Genomic DNA, 24062 nt, shown 5'->3' with positions numbered 1-24062 from the left:
AGACAAGAAAGATTGAGAAACCGTAAAGACTGGATGAGACTAGGGGCACCTGGGTGGCTCAGCTGGTTAAGCACCTGACTTTTGAAATCGGCTCGGAGTATGATCTTGCGGTTTACGAGATGGAGCCCCGCGTCAGGCTCTGGGCTGACAGTGTGGGACCTCCTCGGGATTCTCTCTGTCCCTCCCTCTCTGTCCCTCTACCCAACTCTCTCAAAACAAATAAATAAACTTTAGGAAAAAAAAAAGACTGGATGAGACTAGGGAGAAACAACTAAATGTAATATGGTGATATGGGACCCCTGACAGGATCCCTAGAGAGAGAAAGAATATCAGTGGATAAACTGGGGAAAATCAAGTAAGGTCTGTTGCTTCATCAATAATATTGTACCAATATTAATTTTTCTAGCATTGCTAAATAGTTGTACTGTGGTTATGTAAGGTGTTAACATTAGGGTAAGTTGGGTGAAGGGTGTACATGAGCTCTTTGCAATTTTTCTGTAAGTCTAAAATTAGTTTAAAATGAAAAATTAAGAACCCAAAATTCAACAATACTACCTTTCTTTTGTGTAAATTTATCTGTTTTAGTGGCTTTAAGAAACACTACAAGTTCATCCATGTTGAGCTATTTCAGGGAATCTGAGCAGGCAGGCTCTACTCTGTCTATGTACGTGTTACGTACATAGTTCTGCAAATAAAAGAAGTCCTTAATGACAGACCTACAGACTGCTCCCCTTCATTTGCTTTTAACTCTCTTCAACTAAGATAATGCATATAGTGATTTTCCTTTTTTCAGTCATAGATAGAATGGGCTTCATACAATGGGTTTCCACTGGGCTAAAACTCTGATGAAACTGACCTACTTTAAAAATTCACCATTTTAGGGGCGTCTGGGTGGCTCAGTTGGCTAAGTGTCTGACTTTGGCTCAGGTCATGATCTCACAGTTCATGGGTTCAAGCCCCATGTCAGGCTCTGTGCTGACAGCTTGGAGCCTGGAGCCTGATTCAGATACTGTGTCTTCCTCTCTTTCTGTTCCTCCCCCACTTGCACTCTGCCTCTCTCTCTCTCTCAAAAATAAATAAAGATTAAATTTTTTTTTTTACCATTTTAAGAGTCCTAAGATACAAACAAATGCCTAGGTTCAGGACTATGAGTACCTGGCTTATTTTTCATGCTCAAGAATAGAACAAGAAATGGAGAGTTAGAACCTCAAAGCAGCCATTGTTACATTCTTTCCTATTCATTAAACATAATAATTTTTATTTTAAAGGGTTGTTTTCTTACTTAGAATATGCTGGAGAAACCCAATATGGGTTGTCTTCGGCTGCTTTAGCATGCCGCAAAATGGCTTCCCGGGGATTGCTGTCGTCAGTTTTGTCCAAAGCAATGTTCTTCACAATGTATGATGACAGAGTGCCCCCATGGGTTCCAACCCGGCCACCACGACCTGTTTCAAAGGAAAAAAACCAATCAGATAATGGAATGAGCATGACAGTATATATGTATACCTTGTATACACTGTACTTATCTGAAAAGGCTGAGAATCCTTCAGTCCTGGCTTCCAAGGTGGCTGGTTACATGAGTAACAGAGTGAGGCCAGAACTTCACATTTACCCGATTTTTGGCATCCCCTATGGAATCAAGGTTTGGAGCACTCTGGGGCTTCTTCAGACCTTGGTTTGAGGTGCACAGATCTCAAGAATACTTCAGTATCATCCTTTCAGCTTTCACAACCAAAGTAGGAAATCACCAAACCTTAACTTTCCCATAACATTTTTAAATAGAAAGAGATGTTTTTTTGATGTGTTTTAGCTGTTTAACTTACATAGTGATACTAATGCAGCAGGAATTACAAATACTTTGCCATGAATATGCCTTAAAAACATTCCTCAGGCATGAACATTTGAAATTCAATTAATAAAAATAACCAATATTTGTTAGACACTATTTTTGCCTTAAACACACACATCTTAGGGCTTGCCATCTCCCAGGTACCTTGTAGGAGAGAAAACAAGTAAGTTGAATACATTGATTCACATTATTTTATGGTGCTGGAACTCCTCCAGTAGACAGAAAGCTCTGTAAGGGCAGGGATTTGTTAAGATCTGCTAGATCCTTAACAGCTAGCCTGGTGCCTGGTACGCAAAAACATATGACATTTTAGGAAAAATTAAAAAACAAAACAAAACAAAAACGCATGAAGAGCCAAACTGTGCTAAAAAATTAATTCTATAAATCAAAATAAGAGACTAAATAAGGCAGGAAAGAATTCATTGGGAAAGGATTTATGTGGCCAGTAACTATTACGGGACTTAGAGGAAGGAGAGAGCTCTTCAGGCTGAGGTGGTTGGGGAGGTCTTTGGGAAGAGATAGATCCAATTTGCGAAAGCTCAGAAGGCAGAGGTCACTTTGAGTGAGCAGAATGGCTTAAGTACAAAAGTATAGAAAGAGGACAATTCAATCAATGGGCATTTGCAGGCAGAAATGAACCAACAGTCAGTCATATCAGAAGATCAGAGTAGGAGAGAAGTGAGATGGAATGCTCAGAAGTGAGTTTGAGTACACTAAGGAGAACCTTGACTCTCTGAAAATGCAAATGGAAGTGGGAAGCTTATGAAATTTGGGGGCAGTAGCAACATGAAAGCCAGAGGAGTTGGGGCACTGGGGTGGCTCAGTCGGTTAAGCACCTGGCTTTGGTTCAGGTCATGATCTCATGGTTTCATGAGTTCAAGCCCTGCATCAGGCTCTGCGCTGACAGCTCACGCTGTCTCTGTCTCTCTCAAAATAAATAAACTTAAAAAAAATTTTTTAAAAAGAAAAAAAAGAAAGCCAGAGAAATTGTAAATAAAAGCTGTGTATAAGATGGATGGAGGCAGGGTGGGGAGCAGAGAGAGAGACTGACTTGAGATAAGATGCCTAGTTAGAAGGGCTTTTCAATAATCCATGTAAGAATACTATTTGGGAACTTTGATTAGAATGGTGGCAGGGAAAATGAAAACAAAAAAAAGTTAAGATAGAGATGTGAAATGTTTCCAAAGCTGAAGGTGCAGGCCAAACAGATGTAGGCCCACAGCTGAGGTTCAAGATGAATGAACAAGTTAAAAGCTATATATAGGCTTAGGAGCCTAAGACAAGGGAAACCACACAAGCGATAGCTAGTAAAATGGGATTCCAGTAGAGGTATGTGTTCATGATAGCCAACGCTGTCTTGCTTTCTTCTGGTACCTATTTTCGTAAAAACTCTAAGGACCTTTATTCATCTTGTAGGGGAATGGGCAGCTTCATTATATCAACAAAGAACTCAATGATTGTAACTTTTTGCCTTGTGTGAAACCTAATCCAGTCTGGATTCTAGTTAAAGTACCCAAATGTTGTATATGAAGCCAATATTGAGAGCAGTGGTTTTATCACCAGGTTCTAGGAGCCCCAAAGTACTACCAAGGTCACCTAAAAGAGCTCAAGTTAGACAGCAAGCAGAGAGGGCTCTAGGCTTCCTCTCCATTTTTATCAGTCTTATGCATCAGGATTCTGCATCAGATCTTTAAACAAAAAGTTGCTAAAAAGAAAATGTCTAAAAACCACCATGTAGTAAAATCTCTCTGAAGACAAAGCAGCATCCAGGCAGAAAGCATCTTTCCAATTCTATACCAGTGACCCCACCCGGCCCCTCACCCCCCTCTGCAGATCACAGGTTAGACCACAGTCACCTGGGCCCGCTACAGGAGGTTCAGGTTTATGAGACTTCAGGGGATCCAGTCTGTCCTTCTCCAGCTGTTTCCTTGTACTCCGTTGGCGGGGCTCACGGAACATAGGCAAGGCATGAGCTACGAGAAGTCACAATTGAAAAATTTTATTATAATAATAACCCTTCCATCCCAAAACATAGCTGAAACATGACTACCTAAAAGATGACATGGAAGTCATAATGACAGCCTTCATCTAATAATAAAAGACAGTCTTACTGTAACCAATTAGCCAATTTTGTTTGAGACCAGACTCATTGTTCACCTCTGCTGGCAACTAACGCCACTCAGGAAATACTGTCAAACACTGTCACGGAGACACCAGTGAGGCTCCCCATCTTCCAAGCCACGGGTAGCAGTTAAACTTAATTTCTGTGGTTTTGAAAAGAAACACTTAATGGGACTGCTTATTTTTTCTTGTAGGACCCAAATGTGAATAATGCCAACAGCTTGCCTGTCAGCCCTGAAGTTTCCTTAGATGCCTCATAAACACTGGAATCACTTCACACGTTTCTGAAATGTGACCACCTCTCAGGAGGAGTTGACAACACTGAGTAACCGGAAGGGAGGAGCACTTAGCCCACTAAGTGGGATAAAGGTTGCCTTGAATGCATGGAGGTGCCTGAATCTCCTGGCATGGTGACTTGATGGGGACTTTTCCCTACTTCTATATGGTGGACAAAACAAAAGAATAAGAATCCAAGTAGTATTTGTCCCATTGCTATTGGTTGCTCACTCAATGTCAGAATTAAATTTCATGATATAAAACAGTATATAAATGTAAAAGGGTAACAGTGATATTCTGCGGGACAGCAAGAGGGTCATTGGGGCAAAAGTTAAGTAATGATCTTTTTCTTGACCAAAAAATATGCCAGAATTATTTCTTTGGATCCTTACATGCTGAGTGAAACCTCTTTTAAAATAGAAAAAAATTTTTCCACGGGAGTGGGGAAGAGAAGGTAATGGGTTAATAGAGGTTCAAAGGGAATTTATAATATGAATGACAGAAATGTCTAAAATACCTAAAAAATTCTTCTAGTATCCCCCTACCCCTATCACCAGCTGGGGTCAGGACCATCTCCCTCACCAGTAAAACATGCCTGCCTTGAGTCAGGGGAGCTGAGAAACACAGCCACCAGTCACTCTGTTGGGCAACACGACACAACAGTATTTTTAGGAGGGGGAAAAATAGCTTTTCACTTCAAACGACTGGAGGAATTTAAGTAGGCCGCGTGTAATTACATGAGCTAGACTGGTTGTGACACCGACTTTAACACTTCTACTCTTGCAAAAAGTGTCATGGGATCTCCTTACTGATCGTAAGCTCCAAGGGACTTGGTCTTACAGGAGACCCACCACCAGAGAGAAAACCCAGCAGTACAGCGCCCCCTGGGCTTTAGATGGAGACCCCGGTAAAGTCCACAGAGCATCAGCTCATCACAATTGCTACTGCATCCAAGATGTCCTTCCTAGACACTAGTGGTGACAGATCTGAGGCTGTGGCTCTGGGAAAGACAAATCTGTCAGATTAACAAGGTTGTGTGACAAACCAGACAGAAGCTACTTATTCTGGTAAGATTTCTGGTGCCCACAGTAGTTCATTTTGTATTTAAATGTCTCTGGATCTATCACATGGTCACAGAGTCTCAGAGGGAGCTGACGGAGACCCTTCGCCTAGTCTCCTCACTCTCCTGATAATGTTCAGTTGTTCAACATCATACTGCAAGTCAGTAGTAGAACTGGACAAATCCAGGTCTCCTGATTCCAAGGCCAGCACTCTTTCTTGTTTATTCTTAGAACAGATTGTTATTCTTTAAAAGGCTGCTATGGAGTAATGCATTAGGCTCAAATAGGCTTTTCCCTTTTGGGTTGAAAGTTACATGAAATTACCCTGTCTCTGTGATGAGTCACAGAAGCTAAAGCAGTTAGCTGTTACATGACTCGCAGTTCTGTCCACATGATACTTTGTAATATATGCCTGGACTGTGAAAACTTTTTCTGTCTCTAAAGCCATGAGATCAACACCACATTACAGTAGAAGAGAGAGAGAAGACGATGGAGAGACCATGCTAACAACTTACGGGTGATGATGTAGTCCTGGGTTAGAGTCTCGGCTTGTTTCGCCTTCCGCTGGGTTTTAACCACACATAATTTTGCTCCCCTGGGGCGGGTAAGAGCACATTATTTTCTTTACTTGGTCTTACAAACAGAAAGTCATGTCAAAAACATTAGATACTTTCAGGAACACACTCTGTGCACACCATCTTGCCATGTCCTTGACTCTCTAAGGGATGGCAAAAGATGGGGCCTTGGTGATAGGGGATTAAATTTATGGGAAAGCAAGTCTGTCAATCAGTGGTTACCACTGAGGGAAAGGGTTGGAGAGGTAGTCAGGCAACAGAACACTAGTTTAAAAAATCTATAGAAATAACCCAAAGATGTAAGCTAAAGAGATACAAGTAAAATTAACCAGTCTTTTCACCCTGAAGGTCACACGGTTCAAATATTAGTTTATGTCTCATATGAAAGCAACCTGGGTGGTCTACACCCCAAGTGGCATTCGTCCACATCTCTAATGTAAGAGTACGAGTGTCTGGAACTGAGTTGGCTTGGCAGTGTTGTCACGGGGCTACTGCCCAAGAATGTGTGGGGTTAACCAAAAGTTTGATTAGGACATTTCACTTCTTCTTTAGCAATAATGAGCTATCCCTCTCAGGAAGCAAATACAAATAAAAAAATTTCTTAAAGATTCCACACATAGAAGCTTCCAAATGGGTGCTATCAAATGGGGCTCATCATTTTCTCAAATGAAACAGACTCTTTCTCTCATTCTAATTACATTAGCATTTTCAATTCCTTTATTAAAAAACAAACAAAATCCTGTTTGTTCTTAAACACAATAAAAACTTTATTTTACAGGGCAAGAGTTCCAATGCTAGTGCACAAAGTTCCAAGGGAAGACCGACTGTCTGCTTCTATTTCTACCCAAACAAATTACAGCAATGAATATTCATTAACAGAGGATGAGTTTCCTTTCCTCAAAAAGGATGTGGGACCCAAAATAGGTTTACGGGGGACCCCAAAGAATTTAGCATGTGAACTTTAATACTAGCTGACCAAGGTTCCCTCTAAAGAAAGAGCTAACCAAGCATCGTACCTTAACTGAGACAAACAAAACCATCCTTTTTTGGGGGGTGGTGACAAATGTCCACCTTTGTGCCCAAAGAAAATGAACACAATTGAGGAACTGGTTGAGCCTCCAGTGAAGTTTTCAGACTTTTGAAACACATTGGTATATTTAAGTCTAACATTTGGGGTGGGCACGGGATTGAAGAGGAAAGAATTTGTGCTGTCTCCTTCTGCTGGCAGAGAACAACCCCACACATCCAAACTGCTACCTGATAAAAGCCCAAACAGAAAGGGAACAAAACAGACTAGCTGTTTCCATTTCCCGTGAGGGGTGAGTTCCCTGCTTTGTTAATCCCCTACATGTATCACAGCTAATGCCATGTCCAGGGTGGTATGCAAAGTGGGCAGGACTTTTCCCCCCTTTGCACTCAACATTTCAGCTAAAGGACTGCAAATCCCCAGGAAACTTTCACTTTGAATTCTGTATGGATCAAGGGCAATATCCAAATCCTCTTTAAAGTACAATACCAGGAGTTTGAGGCTTTACTCTGTGCCAGCTGCATTTTCTAAAACGGTGGATCCCCATCAAAGGGGGCAATAAGTAAAGCAGGGTAGGAAAAGAAACCCTCCCCCCAGTTGTTGTCATCCATCTAAAACAGGCAAGACTTATGAAATACCTCTGACTCTTGTTGGGGTCATAATACACTTTAGCCAATCCATTTCCAGTTCCTACCATGATCTGGTTCAGCTTTGGATGCCACAGGCAGCGGACAACACTCTGAAAAGGAAAGGCATGGTAATCAACTAAAGAAGCCAAGTAAAAATGGGAAAAGTCCCGCTGGTGCTTTGATGGCTAGAGTCAGTTTACTAAACTGAATATCATCCTGATGGTTACCCGTAATTTTTAGGACATTTTCCTCTAAACTATAAGGCTGTGTCCCTGAGGTTCAGTTCTATTCCATCACTTGTTATCTGTGTGATACCCTTTAAAGATGAACAAGTTGTTCCTTCCGACGCCCCTCCTCTCATTTCTTGATAACCCTGCAACCACAAGGTTAGGCTTCCCCAGCTCCAGTGCCATGTGAAGCTGGCATCTCGGAATGCTGAACCCACATAACTCAGTTCTGCTTACCACTGAAGCAGATTTAGATCTCAGTGTTTCATGTTTTTATACACACAATATGTCCCTCTGGACAGCAGATTGAAGCCAGGTGGTTATTGTTTTTAGTTCACAAAGATCCAAATCTCATAAAGCTTTTTCAGGAACAACACATATTTGCAGGCATTGAATAATATCTCCCTATCTATGAGATAAACCAGCAGGACAATAGCAGAAGTAAAACAGAGACACGGCATACAAAGACTTGACATTAACCTGAATGAAAAGCTATTTGAGAGAAGGTCCACTGGAAGTTACGATCCTTTGAATTCATTACTGGTAAGGAAAATAAGTGGTGCCCCGGGGTCAAAAAGAATGAGTTCTCAGTGAGAACTACAACCTGTTTTTAATTTGTCTGTAGTAAGAGGTCCGAGGTGGGAGGTTTAGCAGGGGGGAAATGATGAAGGGGGGTGGGGGAAGATGAAGCTAAAATTGGTAGGCAGAAACACCATGTCCTAGGTTCTGTGGATCTCATTCTGATAGAACAAGTAATGAGTGGAAACATCAATTCAAGATTTATTTAGAACCATCATGAGCCAAGCAATGTGCATGGACTAAGAAAAAAGGGTACAATTCGATACTGCTATTTTAGGTTCTAATAGTAAAATGAAAATCATGGCATCCTTGTCTCCCAAATCTCTCTCGGGCTGAGTCTCTCTGGTTTCCTCTCCCTAACCATCCTGCTCCTTTGTTAAGACAGAGTATCTGTGAATCTCCTCAATCCCTTTTGATAGAAATCCTGGCTCCCCACCTGCCTGGCAAAAAGTATGCATACAGTTATTCGGCTACAAATCCTTCTCTGAGATTCCTGAGGAACTTAAGAGGAAATGTAAGAGTCTGCAGGACTTCGAATTCATGTCTGATAATACTCTTTAAGAGCGGTTCTTAAGCTCTGCACCACTGAAGACAGCTGAGATGTTCCGCTGAGAAAATAAAATCAGAGTGGCTGTTTTTTCCTGGTTGGTAGGCAGTAAAATGAAGTTGAAAGGGCAGGTTTTTACAGTTTTAGGTTTTCTTTCCACAACTTTTCTTAAATCTATGGTGCCTGCTACCCAGTGTCTACCAGCAAGTGCTAAAAGATGATAAAACATACAATAGTGAGTATTAATTAAAAAAAAAAATCGAGGGGCGCCTGGGTGGCGCAGTCGGTTAAACGTCCGACTTCAGCCAGGTCACGATCTCACGGTCCGTGAGTTCGAGCCCCGCGTCAGGCTCTGGGCTGATGGCTCGGAGCCTGGAGCCTGTTTCCGATTCTGTGTCTCCCTCTCTCTCTGCCCCTCCCCCGTTCATGCTCTGTCTCTCTCTGTCCCAAAAATAAATAAAAAATGTTGAAAAAAAAAAATTTTTTTTAAAAAAAAAATCGAAAACAGTAAGCATCTTATATATAGAATGGCTTCTGGGGGAGGGTTGTCATTTTGTACACATGTCCGTGAAACCCACTTGATAATGTATGACTGTAAAAGACACATTTTATCTAACAAAACTGTGCTTGGTTGGTAAGATGGAATTAAGTATATCAACAGTTCATGGTCTACAAAGCACAGCCTGACTTACAGGTGCTCTGCCACTGAGATTAATTTGAGAACCAGGCCTTGACCACTGCAAATTTCCAGGTCATGGCCAGGTACACGGAAACATGAGAAAAGTCACAAACATAACTTCATAAACCCTACCAAGAATAAGTTCATCCAAGTCAATACTCACCCTCATGCCACTGCTTATATGTCATCATGTGAAGACTGACCCTTTTAAAACTGTACCCCACAACTCTCCTTACTCTGCTTTTTCATGTTTCTAAAACATGTTCCACCTTTTAACATAATATATAATTTGTCGTTAATTTTGCTTATTATCTGCCTCCCCAGTGTGAACATAGTTTGCACACAGGCAGAGATCTTGGTGTGTTTCGGGTGGGAGTGTTTCCCAAATGCCCAGTTTAGTGTGTGGTGCTCAATAAATATTTGTTGCACCCAAGCCTAAATGGACTGCTTTGCTAAGTGGAGTTAGAGACAATTTTCAAGTTAAAATCATTACTACCTATGGAGAACAATTTTATTTCTCCAGATCATTATTATACTCAAATATCCTACAAACAAAGTAGGGTTCGTTTCCTCCCAGTGTGGTCCTAAATAAAGGGATGTGCATGAACCAGAGAGCGAGAGAAGATAGTAAGAGGGACTTTCAAGGGCCCGCCGAAATCCCAGCCACCTACAGATGGCCCCAGGACAGTCTTAAGGACATAGTATTAAAGGTATTTCTCTTCCTTGGTTCTCTAGAAGTCTGGCTAAGCAGTCTAAGATTACTGGTTCTCAAATATGTTTTCAAGTGAGCAGGGTGCAGAATTGGAGAAGATCCACAGTGTAGGCCTGGTAAATTCCAAGACACCCAGCCAAATAGGCAGTTTCCAGGGGCAGCAGGTTACCGTTACTCTCTCCCTCTACGCTGAGGGTGTAAATGTTAGAGAGAGGCCAACTGCCCAGGCCAACAGACCAATGTCTGATTGCTTTCTAGGGAGTCCAAAGTCAGGGCACTGCACCTCTATTCCTGTTCACGTCCTCTACCCTCTACAGCTCTTAGACGCACACATGGCTGGTCAGCATAAACACTCAGGGAGAAGCACATTTACCCTCCTTTTCACATGGAAGCAGGGAGAATGCAAATAAGACCCGCTGAACTAAACAGTCATTCCAGAGCTCCATCCATTGTGGTGATGAGTCACCAAAGCAGCCAATGAGGGCTCTGCGAGCAGTCTAACTTAGGCAAAGGATACTTAAGGCTCAATTACCCTAAGACTGGTTATTAATCAAATACTACAGGGATTCCAAAACATGGAATGAAGAAACAGAATTCAAAGTCAAAGGTGGGTGGGCCTTTTCTGTTTATTAATATTTATTGTGTGTGTTTAGCTAACCTTTGTAAACTTTGCAGCTAATGCGGCTCCACACTTTGTCCTGTCAAGGAAATGCATCTTAGAGCAGAGAGCTGGCCATCTGCCAAACCAAACAATCCCTGAGACAGCGGCAAGGCTGGGGAGCAAGCCGAGCTGCCACGCTGCTAACTTGTCAAACATACATACCGGGCTTTACTTAACAACAATGGGACACGTGCCTGCTAGAAACCCAACGAACTATCAGAAGACAGATGAGCTATAGTTACTTAAAGAGAGTGCATTCAATCAAGCAACCATCCACCCAAGACTTCCTTCATCCTCTGGCCTGGAGGAGGTGCTTCTGTGGCTGGGGGTTGACACAGTTAGACTGACAGATTTCCTGAGCAATGCAGCAAACATAGGGTACATAACATGTCTGAATGGCAGGACCAGAGAAGAATATGGCGCAAGAGCTACAAGGATCCAAGGAAAAGCCTTCACACCGTATCATGAGATTCAAATGGCGGAAGACTACTATAGTGCAAAGAACTAGATTCTGAAAATAGTCTGCATCTTTTAATATACTGATTTGCTTAATTAAATTAATAAAGCATTTTATTCTCACACTAAGCTACTTCATCCTACCAAAACAATGCGGGTCCACTAATGGCCTCCTCTAGCTACCTAAGCTGAACTCCATTTTAGCATAAAATTAGGTTCAGTCTTGTAGACCAAAGCCTACCTTCATTTTAGCATTATAATTTGGTAGTGCAGAGTAACCACAATCTGCCCCAAAGGTACTTAACTCTAGCAGCAGCCAGAAAGAGACGGTACTAGGGCTGGAGATCATAAACAAGATGACAGGAAGGAGGTACGAGACTAATGTGCTTAATACAGAGATCTTGCTTCTCCGCAGGGACCAAAGGAAAAAGAGGGCGGTGGGCTGGGGAGAAAAAGAGCACTGTGTACAAATAGCAGTATCAATATTCCAAAACAGGAATTTCGGAATTACCCCTCAGCAAAAATAAAAAGGCCACAAAAAATTCCAAATAATTTGTTTCTGTGGTTTTTCTGGTTTACTTTAAGCAAAATCATGGAAGCAAATAAAGACAGGAGAAGGAAACCAATGAGAGAAATGAATTTATATTTTAGGACATGGTGGGAAGGGAACTACTAAGTATCTGGAACTTTATATTATTTAAAGTAATTGAATCCTTGCAACAATACTACAAAATTAGTAACGTCAGTCTCATTTCACAAGAACAAGAAACGGAGGCTTGTAGGAGGGTGTGTGACTTTCCTAAGGCCACATAACTTGTAGAGAGAGGAGCTGGGATCAGTGGGGAGGTTTTCTCAACTCCAGTGCTCATTTCCTGATACTACTTAATTATGCAAAGTCCTGTTTTAGAAGATGGGGAGGAAGGGCTGTGGGAGATTTGAAATCATTCCCAAACCCACCTCAGCCAGAAGTAGAAATCTTAGCAAGTTTATATTAAAAAGCAGATGGTATAACTAAAATCATAAAGGAAAAGGCCCACTACTACCCAGGTCATAAATGTTACTATAAAAGAAATCAATGCCTGTGTAATATCTGAGGCATCTGTAATACACATATCTAAACACACCCTTATTCTACTTTACATGCTAAAAGAAGCCTAACATCCTTCATAATTTTATATCTTAAACATGATTATGATGAAACACACTTCCTGATCCTTCCCAGCTGCTGACCCACACTGTAAACCAAACTCCATCTGGTTTTTTCATGTTTGGTTTTTGTCACATAGTACACGAATGGATAACTTAACTAGCGATCCTTTGGGAGAACAAGCATTTTTCAGAATTTTCAAATAAGGAGCCTTACACCTGTCTATGAAGGAGACGGTCCAATTGTTTTGCAGACCTGTGCAGTGGCAGCCTTGTAGTCATGGACATCCTCGGGAATACCCAGTGCATTTGAGTGGCTGCTTGTGCGCTGATTCCCAAGGCTAAGATCACAGATCAAGATGAGTCCAAAATAAACAAAAAGCAGATGAAAATGGAAAAATACTGGAGAAAGAACTTTCTTCAAATTTCACTCACCCAAGGTTTATTTCACAGAAGGAAAAACTGCTTTCTAGATTAAAATACTGAACCACAGAGGTAGAAGAGTAAGATGGGAATTCTTTATACTTTTCTAGGCTGTTTATCCTGTCCTGCCAAAGCTCTGCTTTTCCCAAACTTGGATTATTCTGCAGTATGCATGGACCATGGGGCTCGGCCTCATCCCTCTGAAGTTCAGAAAGCAAACCTGGCGAATAAGCCTCAGTCTCCAATAAATACAACTCTTCAACACCCACCTGATCTCCATGGAGACATCCCTCAAATGGAAAAAATTAAAGACAGACATTTTCTCTGCTCTTCTAAGTCCACACCTATCCTTTTTTTCCTCCTCCAACTCCAAGGAAGCCCTACCATGAAGGCCAGACATGTACCAACCGTCACTCTCTGCTGGAAATCTTCTCAACATTCCCCCCTTCCCTGCCCCAAATAATTTTCTGATAACCCAGATAGCATCTCAATGGTGAAAAGAAAAAAAAGGCCACACCATTTTTATAGATGTAGGGTTTGCTGCAGAAAAACCAAACAAGGAAAATGTTGCTCTATACCTGCCATAAATATCTGATAAAGATGTACAGATTATGCCTTTTACAAACTAGCACCCAATTATCGAATTAATTCTCATCAAACCCATGAAAAATTTATTTATTAAAATCTTTTCATTTTCAGCCTATGCTCTAAAATTAAGGTAACTGTTAAAGCAACAAAAATCCGAAAACCTGGTAGTTGTCCTCGGCACTAAATGAATCACATCTGTATCTGATAATAAAAATGCCTAAAGAATGTCATCACAAGAAAAAGTTCTCAGAGAAAACGGAAGGTCTCTTGGGTAAGAAAATTAAATACAATTTTCTTCGTCTAATTCAAAACGCTAATGTTAGTTCACTCCAATCCACTTATTTGAGAAGAATTTATAAAGGCAAAGAAAGCACAAATAATGACTGAAGAAAACTGGTAATTACTCTCATTAACAACATTCTGGGAGCAGGAAAGGGAGGCTGGAAGCTGGAGTCCACAAGATGAGTGACACCTGTGGTGAAGCCCACCAGGCAACTATCCCAGAGGTCCCACACCACAGTGATCCACATAGAAGCAGCACTTACTGGAGGCACAGTCCCACAATTCTGGCAGAGCTTCCCACTGGTGGGCACAGGATAGTTCCAGGTGTGCTGAAACAGGGAGCTGCTCAGGACTGAAATGGGCCTAGGGCACTAGAGCCTTAGGCAAATCAGTTCCAGCAAAGAGGAGCCTTATCTGTTTATATCACACATTATCATTATGGGCACCAGGCTGAGAAAAAGCTTCCAAAGCACTACCTAATGCCACGTCTCTCACTCTAATCTACACAGACCCAGGACTCTTTATCCTTCTTCATTTATGAAGAGTTGGAGATGGCCAAGGGCGTACATGAAAAACCCAAAGCTAACATCATATTCAGTGGTGAAAAACTGAGAGAAAAAAGAGAAAATGGTGAAAATTCAGTGGTGAAAAATTCAGTGGTGAAAAAAAAAGAGAAAATCTTTCTCCTGAGATCAGGAACAAGATAAAAATGTCCACTCTCACCATTTTTATTGAACATAGCACTGGATGTCCTAGCTATAGCAATCAGACAAGAAAAAGAAATCAAAGGCATCCACACTGGTAAGGAAAAAGTAAAACTTTTCTATTTGCAGATCACATGACATTATATATAGAAATCTCTAAAGACCACCAAAAAACTATTAGAACTAACAAATGAATTTGGTAAGGTCACAGGAAACAAAATCAATATACAGAAATCCATCACATTCCTATACACTAATAATAAAGTGGCAGAAAGAGAAATTAAGAAAACAATCTCATTTAAATTGCACCCAAAATAACAAATTACCTAGAAATAAGCTTAACCAAAGAGGGGAAAGACCTTTATTCTGAAATAAAAAACAGTGATGAAAGAAATTAAAGATGACACAAATGGTAAGATGTTCCATGCTCATGGAGTGGAAGAAAAAACATTGTTAAAATGTCCACATTACCTAAAGCAATCTATGGATTTAATGCAATCCCTATCAAAACACCAACAGCATTCTTCACAGAACTAGAACAAAGAATTCTTAAAATGTGTATGGAACCACCAAAGACCCCAGATAGCCAAAGCAATCTTGAAAAAGAGGAACAAAACGGGAGGTATCACAATCCCAGATGTCAAGATATACTACACCAAGCTGCACTAATCAAAACAGTATAGTACTGGCACAAAAATAGACACATAAATCAAGAGACCAGAATAGAGAGCCCAGAAGTAAATCCATAATTATACGGTCAATTAATCTTCAACAAAGGAGTCGAGAATATGCAATGGGGGGAGAAAAAAACAGTTTCTTCAACAAATAGTGCTGGGAAAACTGGATAGCTACATGAAAAAGAAATGAAACTGGACCCCCTTCTCACACCATATACAGAAATAAACTCAAAGTGGATTAAGGACCTAAATGTGAGACCTGAAACCATAAAAATCTTAGAAGAGAGCACAGGGAGAAATTTCTCTGACACTGGTTATGGCAACATTTTTCTAGATATGTTTCTTAAGGCAAGGGAAACAAAAGCAAAAACAAAATATTGGGTCTACATCAAAACAAAAAGCTGCTGCACAGCAAACTATCAATAAAACTAAACAACAACCTACTGAATGGGAGAAGATATTTGCCTATGACATATCCGATAAAGAGTTAGTATCCAAAATACATAAAGAACTTATATAACTCAACACCCAAAAAACAATCTGATTAAAGAATGGGCAAAGGACTTGAACAGACATTTTTCCAAAGAAGACATGTAGATGGCCAAAAGACACATGAAAAGATGCTCGATATCACTCATCATCAGGGAAATGCAAATCAAAACCACAATGAGATATCACCTCATACCTGTCAGAATGACTAAAATCAAACACACAAGAGACAACAAATGTTGGTGATGATGTGGAAAAAAATATACCCTTACTCACTGTTGGTGGAAATGCAAACTGGTACAGTTTTGAGGAACTTGAGGTTCCTCAAAAAATTAAAAATATAATTGCCGTATCATCCAGTAATTCCACTACCTAGGATTTACCCAAAGAAAATGACAACACTAATTCAAAAAGATATACGCACCCCTATGCTTATCGCAGCATTATTTACAATAGCCTAATTATGGAAGCAACCCAAGTGCCCATCAAAGGACGAATGGATGAAGAAGATGTGGTATATATATACAATGAAATATTACTCAGCCATAAAAAAAGAATGAAGTCTTGCCATTTGCAACAACATAGAAGGATCTTCAGAGTATAATGCTAAGTGAAATAAGTCAGTTGGAGAAAGGCAAATACTATGACCCCACTCATAAGTGAAATTTAAGGAGCAAAACAAACCAGCAAAGATAAAAAGAGACAAACCAGAGTTAAGAGTCTCTTAACTATAGAGAACAGATGGTTACCAAAGGGGAGGGGGGTGGAGGATAGGTGAAAGAGATGATGGGGATTAAGAGTATACTTCTCCTGATGAGCACCGAGTAACATGAAGAATTAAGTCACCATATTGTACACCTGAAACTAATACAACACTGTGTGCTAACTACACTGGAATTAAAACTTTAAAAAAGATAGAGATGGGCATAAAGATAATAACCATACATCCTCTTCTTATATGAATAAACAAAGAACAAGTGGATAAAGCTGTTAAATCCCTAACTACAGGATAAGAAATATACATAATTAGATCTTGGAAATCATCAAGTATGTAAACCCTCTCCCCCCTCCCCCCAAGTAAAGGAAAAACTCAATGTTCAAAAATGAACTATACAGGATATGTAAAGCACTATTTATCTTAATATAGTACGGGTAAAGATGTTTTACTAATCATACTCTTTTACTTAGTCCTTTGGGGGTCTCGCAACCCCTCCTCATTCATGACATAGCATTATCTATCACTCCAAAAAAGAAAAAAACAACACTATCCTGGGATATGTGTTAATTATAGACCCCTTTCTTCCTCACACTATATATAATTGTGGGAGTTTGGCCAGAGTTCCAACAGAACAGCTGGAAAACTTGTTACCAAAGATCGTTCATCAAATTCAGGTTGGGAGAGGAAAAACTGTCACAGAATGTCCTACAAGACATGAAGTCTTTCACTGGTCTGCTATCAGTGGGAAGTAATACAGTGTTGGGGTTAGACAACAGAGCACTAGTCGTTAGTGCATTATATGTTTCCACATTGTATAAAGAATAGTGTGTCATTCTCAACACCTTTAAACATCTATAAAATCAAGTTCTCTGGCTATTCGGGGTCTTTGTGGTTCCATACAAATTTTAGGATTGCTTGTTCTAGCTTTGAGAAGAATGCTGGTGCAATTTTGACTGGGATTGCACTGAATGTGTACAGTGCTTTGGGTAGTATTGACATTTTAAAAGCATTTATTCTTCCAATCCATAAGCATGGAATGCTTTTCCATTTCTTTGTATCTTCTTCAATTTCCTTCATAAGCTTTCTATAGCTTTCAGCATACGGATCTTTTACATCTTTGGTTAGGTTTATTCCTAGGTATTTTATGATTCTTGGTGCAAGTGTGAATGGGATCAGTTTCTTTATTTCTCTTTCTGTTGCTTCATTATTGGTGTATAAAAATGCAACCGATTTCTGTACATTAATTTTGTATCCTTCGACTTTGCTGAATTCATGTATCAGTTCTAGCAGACTTTTGGTGGAGTCTGTCGGGTTTTCCATGTACAGTATCACGTCATTTGCAAAAAGTAATATTGAAGAAAACCAAAGTGGGAGGCATCACAATCCCAGACTTTAGCCTCTACTACAAAGCTGTAATCATCAAGACAGCATGGTATTGGCAAAAAAACAGACACATAGACCAATGGAATAGAATAGAGACTCCAGAATTGGACCCACAAATGTATGGCCAACTAATCTTTGGCAAAGCAGGAAAGAATATCCAATGGAAAAAAAGACACTCTCTTTAACAAATGGTGCTGGGAGAACTGGACAGCAACATGCAGAAGGTTGAAACTAGACCACTTTCTTACACCATTCATAAAAATAAACTTGAAATGGATGAAAGACCTGAATATGAGACAGGAAACCATCAAAACCCTAGAGGAGAAAGCAGGAAAAAACCTCTCTGACCTCAGCCGTAGCAACTTCTTACTTGACACATCTCCAAAGGCAAGAGAATTAAAAGCAAAAATGAACTATTGGGACCTCATGAAGACAAAAAGCTTCTGCACTGCAAAGGAAACAATCAACAAAACTAAAAGACAACCAACGGAATGGGAAAAGATATTTGCAAACGACATATCAGACAAAGGAATAGTATCCAAAATCTGTAAAGAACTCACCAAACTCCACACCTGAAAAACAAATAATCCAGTGAAGAAATGGGCAGAAGACATGAATAGACACTTCTCTAAAGAAGACATCCAGATGGCCAACAGGCACATGAAAAGACACTCAACATCGCTCCTCATCAGGGAAATACAAATCAAAACCACACTGAGATACCACCTCATGCCGGTTAGAGTGGCTAAAATGAACAAATCAGGAGACTATAGATGCTGGAGAGGATGTGGAGAAACGGGAACCCTCTTGCACTGTTGGTGGGAATGCAAACTGGTGCAGCCGCTCTGGAAAACAGTGTGGAGGTTCCTCAAAAAATTAAAAATAGATCTACCCTATGACCCAGCAATAGCACTGCTAGGAATTTACCCAAGGGATACAGGAGTGCTGATGCATGGGGGCACTTGTACCCCAATGTTTACAGCAGCACTTTCAACAATAGCCAAATTATGGGAAGAGCCGAAATGTCCATCAACTGATGAATGGAGAAAGAAATTGTGGTTTATATACACAATGGAATACTACGTGGCAATGACAAAGAATGAAATATGGCCTTTTGTAGCAACGTGGATGGAACTGGAGAGTGTGATGCTAAGTGAAATAAGTCATACAGAGAAAGACAGATACCATATGTTTTCACTCTTATGTGGATCCTGAGAAACTTAACAGAAGACCAGGGGGGAGGGGAAGGGGGAAAAAAAAGTTACAGGGAAGGAAGGAGGCAAACCATAAGAGACTCTTAAATACTGAGAACAAACTGAGGATTGATGGGGGGGGTGGGAGAGAGGGGAAAGTGGGTGATGGGCATTGAGGAGGGCACCTGTTGGGATGAGCACTGGGTGTTGAATGGAAAACATTTTGACAATAAATTATATTTAATGTAAAAAAATCAAGTTTTTCTTTTCTGATATTTTGTAAAGGAGTCAAGTATTTTTCTCCTTCAGGGTTGTACTATCAAGTGGCTAATTCTTCACTCAGTTTTGTCGTTCATGGTAATCGTATCTATACAAGGAAATATAAATAAGTTTAAATACCAATTAAATAAAATCCCAAACTCTCATGTAGAGAAGGGAAAAAATGTTTCTATTTAATCAAAAGGGTAATACTGACTTTTGCCACTGTTTTTACTTGTCCAGAAATGGAAGCAAAACAGTAAACAGAAAACATTTCTTTGAAACTGCTGACACCAATAAGTAGCAGATGCCTTTTAATATAGCATGTTACAGGGTTAAATGTCACTAGAAAATGAGTAAACTATTAAACTGAACAAGCCCTCTTTTTGGTCCTCATTCTTTCGCTTTCAATGATTTATGAAGTCTAAAGTAGCATGTGATTGCCACTTCAACTCAATATAACTCTAAAAATGAGATCATTTCACACAGATTCTCAAATAGATAATTACAGGAAAGGCATCTCACTATAGACTTTGAATGTGAATTCCTATAGCAACCATTATTTCAAAGAGCATGGCTGAAAAGAGAGTATCAGAGATAAGAGAAATGTTGAGAAAATATGAGCCACAAGGAAATGTTTAAAAAAAAAAAAAAACCAACTAAGTTTGGTTCCCTTAGACAAGACTGAACAGAAACTTTATAAGAGGAAACAGAGGATGTTGGCCAGCTGTTCTCCAACTCCATGAGGACTGGAGTAAAGGATGTGGGCTCTAAGCATACGAATGTGAGGCTAAAGTACAGAGGAAAAAGAAAAAGATCTGATGGTAAGAGATTTCAACAGGAATGAACTCTTTGGGAGGGCTGCAAAATCTTCTCTTAAGAGTAAGTCTAAATTTCATATAAAAGAGGTAAGCTGTGGTTCACAGAACAGGAGACAGATTCTGGAAGATCATATTGAGAAACTGAACAAAGTATGCTTGATGCCAGATGGCAGCTAATTAAGCAAAAGCCAGGAGCTTTGCCTGTGGCGCAGTTATGTCAAGGGAACATGCCACCAGAATAGGAGAAGGGACCTACACCAAGATCAATGACAGTATTTTACTTCCTATGATATGAATGTCCTCACAAACGTGCAGGAATCTTAGAAGCTTTCTCCTAGTCACATCTACTGCAATCTGTACTACTTCATTATGCATTTTCCATTACCATTGTCATTTTTTTAATGAAAAAAAAAAAAAAAGAAAAAAGAAAACTGGTTTGGGTGAGACAAAGGAAACATTCCACTCAGTCCGCCCTCCGAACACAGTTATATAAGACAGAAGGCATGGAACACCTACTCGAGGACTCTGAAAAGTAAATAGTATAGGTGGATTGGGGAATTAGTCCCAAATTCAAAGCATCACTGAAGCAGAAGTGAGTTTACCATTTCCCTCATTCTGGTACTTCCTCTATCCCCCACCCCAAATCTGTGATGCACAAAAATATCAAAATTTGAAAAAGACAGGTGAGTCCAACTCAGTTTTCCTTTTGCCTTAAGCTTTAATACAGCTTGGCACAGCACTGTTATTCATCCCACTTTTGTTTAAAACACTGGTATATTATTCATCCTGGATTTTTTGCATTGATTTTCATTTTTTATAATGTTGCATTAAAATGTCATTTATCTTGGGGTGCCTGCGTGGCTCAGTCAGCTAAGCGACTGACTTCGGCTCAGGTCATGATCTCATGGTTCATGGGTTCGAGCCCCGCGTCGGGCTCTGTGCTGACAGCTCAGAGCCTAGAGCCTTGCTTCACATTCTGTGTCTCCCTCTCTCTCTGTTCCTCCCCTGCTTGTTCTCTGTTTCTCTCTGTCTCTCAAAAATAAATAAACATTAAAAGAAAAAAAATTTTTAAATGTCATTTATCTTGATTACTGAGTTATTTGGCACCTCCTTAAATTTTGTGCTTGAGCCTGGCCCTAGTCCAGGCCCTGCCTCAACTTAATGCCTCCCTCCATTTCATCAAATTTAGCCCAAACTGGACCACCAGACCTAAATATAAGGCGTAAAATTTTTAGAAGAAAATCTGGGTGATCTGGGGTCAGTCAAGGAGCTCTTAGACATGACACCAAAAGTACACTCTATAAAGAAAAAACTGATAAGTTAGGTTTTATCAACATTAAAATCTTTTGCTTTGTAAAATACACAACTAAGAAAAAGAAAAAAATAAGCAAGAGACTAGGAGGAAATATTTGCAAATATCCTAAAAAGAACTTAACCTAAAAAGAACTTGGTGTCTAGAATAGATAAAGGACTCTGAAAACTTAACAAGAAGAACACAAACAACCTTGGTTTAAACCTGATTTAAAGAATTTCAAAAAATTTTGAAAAACTGGTGCTTCAACAACACAGAGTTTTGGTGGGGATATTGAGCAAGTGGCAAAGAAATACACCGATGGTAAAAATGCAACACGGTGCTGTTAATCGGAAGAACAGCTTGGCATTTTCTTTTAAAAATAATCACATACTCACTGTATGACCTAGGAAGCCTACTCTTAGGTTTTTACTCTAGAGAAATGAATGAACTGAGATATGAATGCTTATGGCAGTTCTATACATAATCTCTAAAAACTGGAAACAATCACATGTCCCGCAGTAAACTGTGCTATCCGCACACAGTGGAATACTATTAGCAATAAAATGTAACAACCAAATCAATACACACCATGACCTGGATGAATCTCAAAAGCATTCTGCCAAAAGATGTTGGTCTAAGAAGGTTATACGATATGAATCCATATAGAAGACAAGTTCTTGAAAAGGTGGTACTACAGTGGAGCACAGATCAGTGAACACTAGGGGTTAGGAGAGGGGGGCAGGGGAGGCAGCGAGTGTGTGACCCCAGAAGCAGAGCACAAAGAAGTGTTTTGGGGGTGATGGAGCTGTTCTGTACCCTGACTGTGTTGATGGTGGCTACATAAATCCATACATGTGTTAAAAATCACTGAACTGAACATTTTTTAAAAGGATAGATTTTATTGTATAATTTTCAAAAATAATAACAATGAGTCAGCACTAAATTAGTTCTTATCATTTTCCTTACTTAAAAACAGTGAATGACTTGATAAGGCAAATATTACCAAAACATCAGGGATTTCTTTACTATTTGCATGTGCCTACAGATGAGTACTCAACTGTATTCTTCAAGTCCTGAGAACTACTGTCCTGGAACATCCACAACATGATAGTTTTATCCGCAACGAGAAGTAATTTCACCAAGTCTTACTGATACCAGCACCCCCTTGGACATTGTGAAGCTAACAGCTAACTTAGCAGGGGACTCCAGCTGAGGTCCAAGTTTATGTATGTATCTATGTGTGTATGTATGTATATGTATGTATATATTTGCAGGAAGAGTGGGGGAGAGGGGCAGAAGGACAGAGAGAGTGAGAGAGTGAGAGAAAGAGAGAGACAGAGAGAGAGAGAGAGAGAGAGAGAGAGAATATTCACAGGCTCCATGCTCAGCAAGGAGCCCAATGCGGGGCTCAAGCCCACAAACTGTAAGATCATAAACTGAGCCAGATCAAGAGTTGGACACTCAACCAACTGAGCCACCCAGGCACCCCGGTCCAGTACTGTTTAAATTGAACTCTAATAAGTATGCTGCTTGCCTCAAGAAATAATTTAGTAATCCAAACCACAGAAGCAGCCAAAATGCAATATTGTTTTTCATCATAGCCCAATGGCATACCTTTTCTTCAGTGATTAAAGAAAATACTCCTACAGAAAGTAGTAGGCGCTGATCATTGTGCATCCTGACAATAAGACACTGTCCTAATGGCCATGTTGGAAATTAGCTCTTGACCCTAAAAAAGGTAGTGCTAGAGAAAGAACCATGTAACTGTTGTACTGGCAGATTTACATTAAAACTGCATTATTTTCTACTTACTCCCAAGTTCTTCATCAAGTATTCATACATCTCGGAAGACCAGGTAACGACCAGTGCTCATGTACCCTGCCTTCCTGTTCCCAAAGAGCAAATGCTCCAAAGACCTATGTTGAATATACTGTCTTATCACTTGGCTGTTGGGAAATACACATATTTTATTAAGTACAAATATGTTAATCAGTATCCATAGAGAATCTGCATTGTTTAATCCTCCCAAGAAAGTGAATTACAGCAAAATTTCATTAAGCTGATGCTGCTTTATTCAAAATAATACATAATTCAAAGCAACTGCTATTCCCTAGTCAACCAGCTGCCTGATTACTCTTTAATAAAAATCAGATAATGGAAAGCTAGTTAAACTCAAAGCCCATTTTTTCCATCCCCTGAGCTTCACATTAGGAAGGTTTCACTGTATTTTAGAAGGCAGATAAATGCCAAATATAATTTTTCTTTTGAGTTTATTTTCAGTTGGCATTCACACTGTCAATAGCTCCAGTTTCCTCTGTGTACTATTACCTGTATGATCCTGGCTGGGCAAAGACATTGCTTGATTCCTTTACTTCTCGAAAGCACTTAAAGAGGTGCAATTCTGCCTGAGCTGGAATCTTCTATCAGTGAGACAGATCATTAGTCTACTCCCAGTATGAAATGAAAGAAGAGAGGAGTTGTTCAATTCTCCAGAGACCAGCTATCACAAGCCTAGCTTCATTAATTTGTTTGAAGTGAATTTCCAGAGTGGTTATATCCATACTCAAATGTAAGAACAAAGATACTTTCCAAAGCCATTTCTGAGGACTTCTGGAATAGCCATTAATTTGAATGACCTTTCTGCTCTCTTACATATGTACAAATAATGGAGGATGATTGTAGTCGGA

The 24062-nt window shown here is 39.9% G+C and overlaps 1 protein-coding gene across 1 annotated transcript in view; it reads right to left on the bottom strand.

The window, feature by feature from the left end:
• Positions 1–24062, bottom strand: part of WDR70 (WD repeat domain 70) — a 299325-nt gene that overhangs the window by 17846 nt on the left and 257417 nt on the right. The window contains exons 14-17 of the mRNA XM_058717827.1: positions 7548–7648; positions 5823–5902; positions 3706–3822; positions 1283–1445 (exon numbers count right to left, since the gene is read on the bottom strand). Of these exons, the coding sequence (XP_058573810.1) occupies positions 1283–1445; positions 3706–3822; positions 5823–5902; positions 7548–7648 (461 nt within the window). The remainder of the gene's footprint in view (positions 1–1282; positions 1446–3705; positions 3823–5822; positions 5903–7547; positions 7649–24062) is intronic.

The sequence above is a fragment of the Neofelis nebulosa genome, chromosome 1 (genome assembly GCF_028018385.1).
Source record: "Neofelis nebulosa isolate mNeoNeb1 chromosome 1, mNeoNeb1.pri, whole genome shotgun sequence".
NCBI lineage: Eukaryota > Metazoa > Chordata > Mammalia > Carnivora > Felidae > Neofelis > Neofelis nebulosa.
This window is presented reverse-complemented; position numbering and strand designations above follow the sequence as displayed.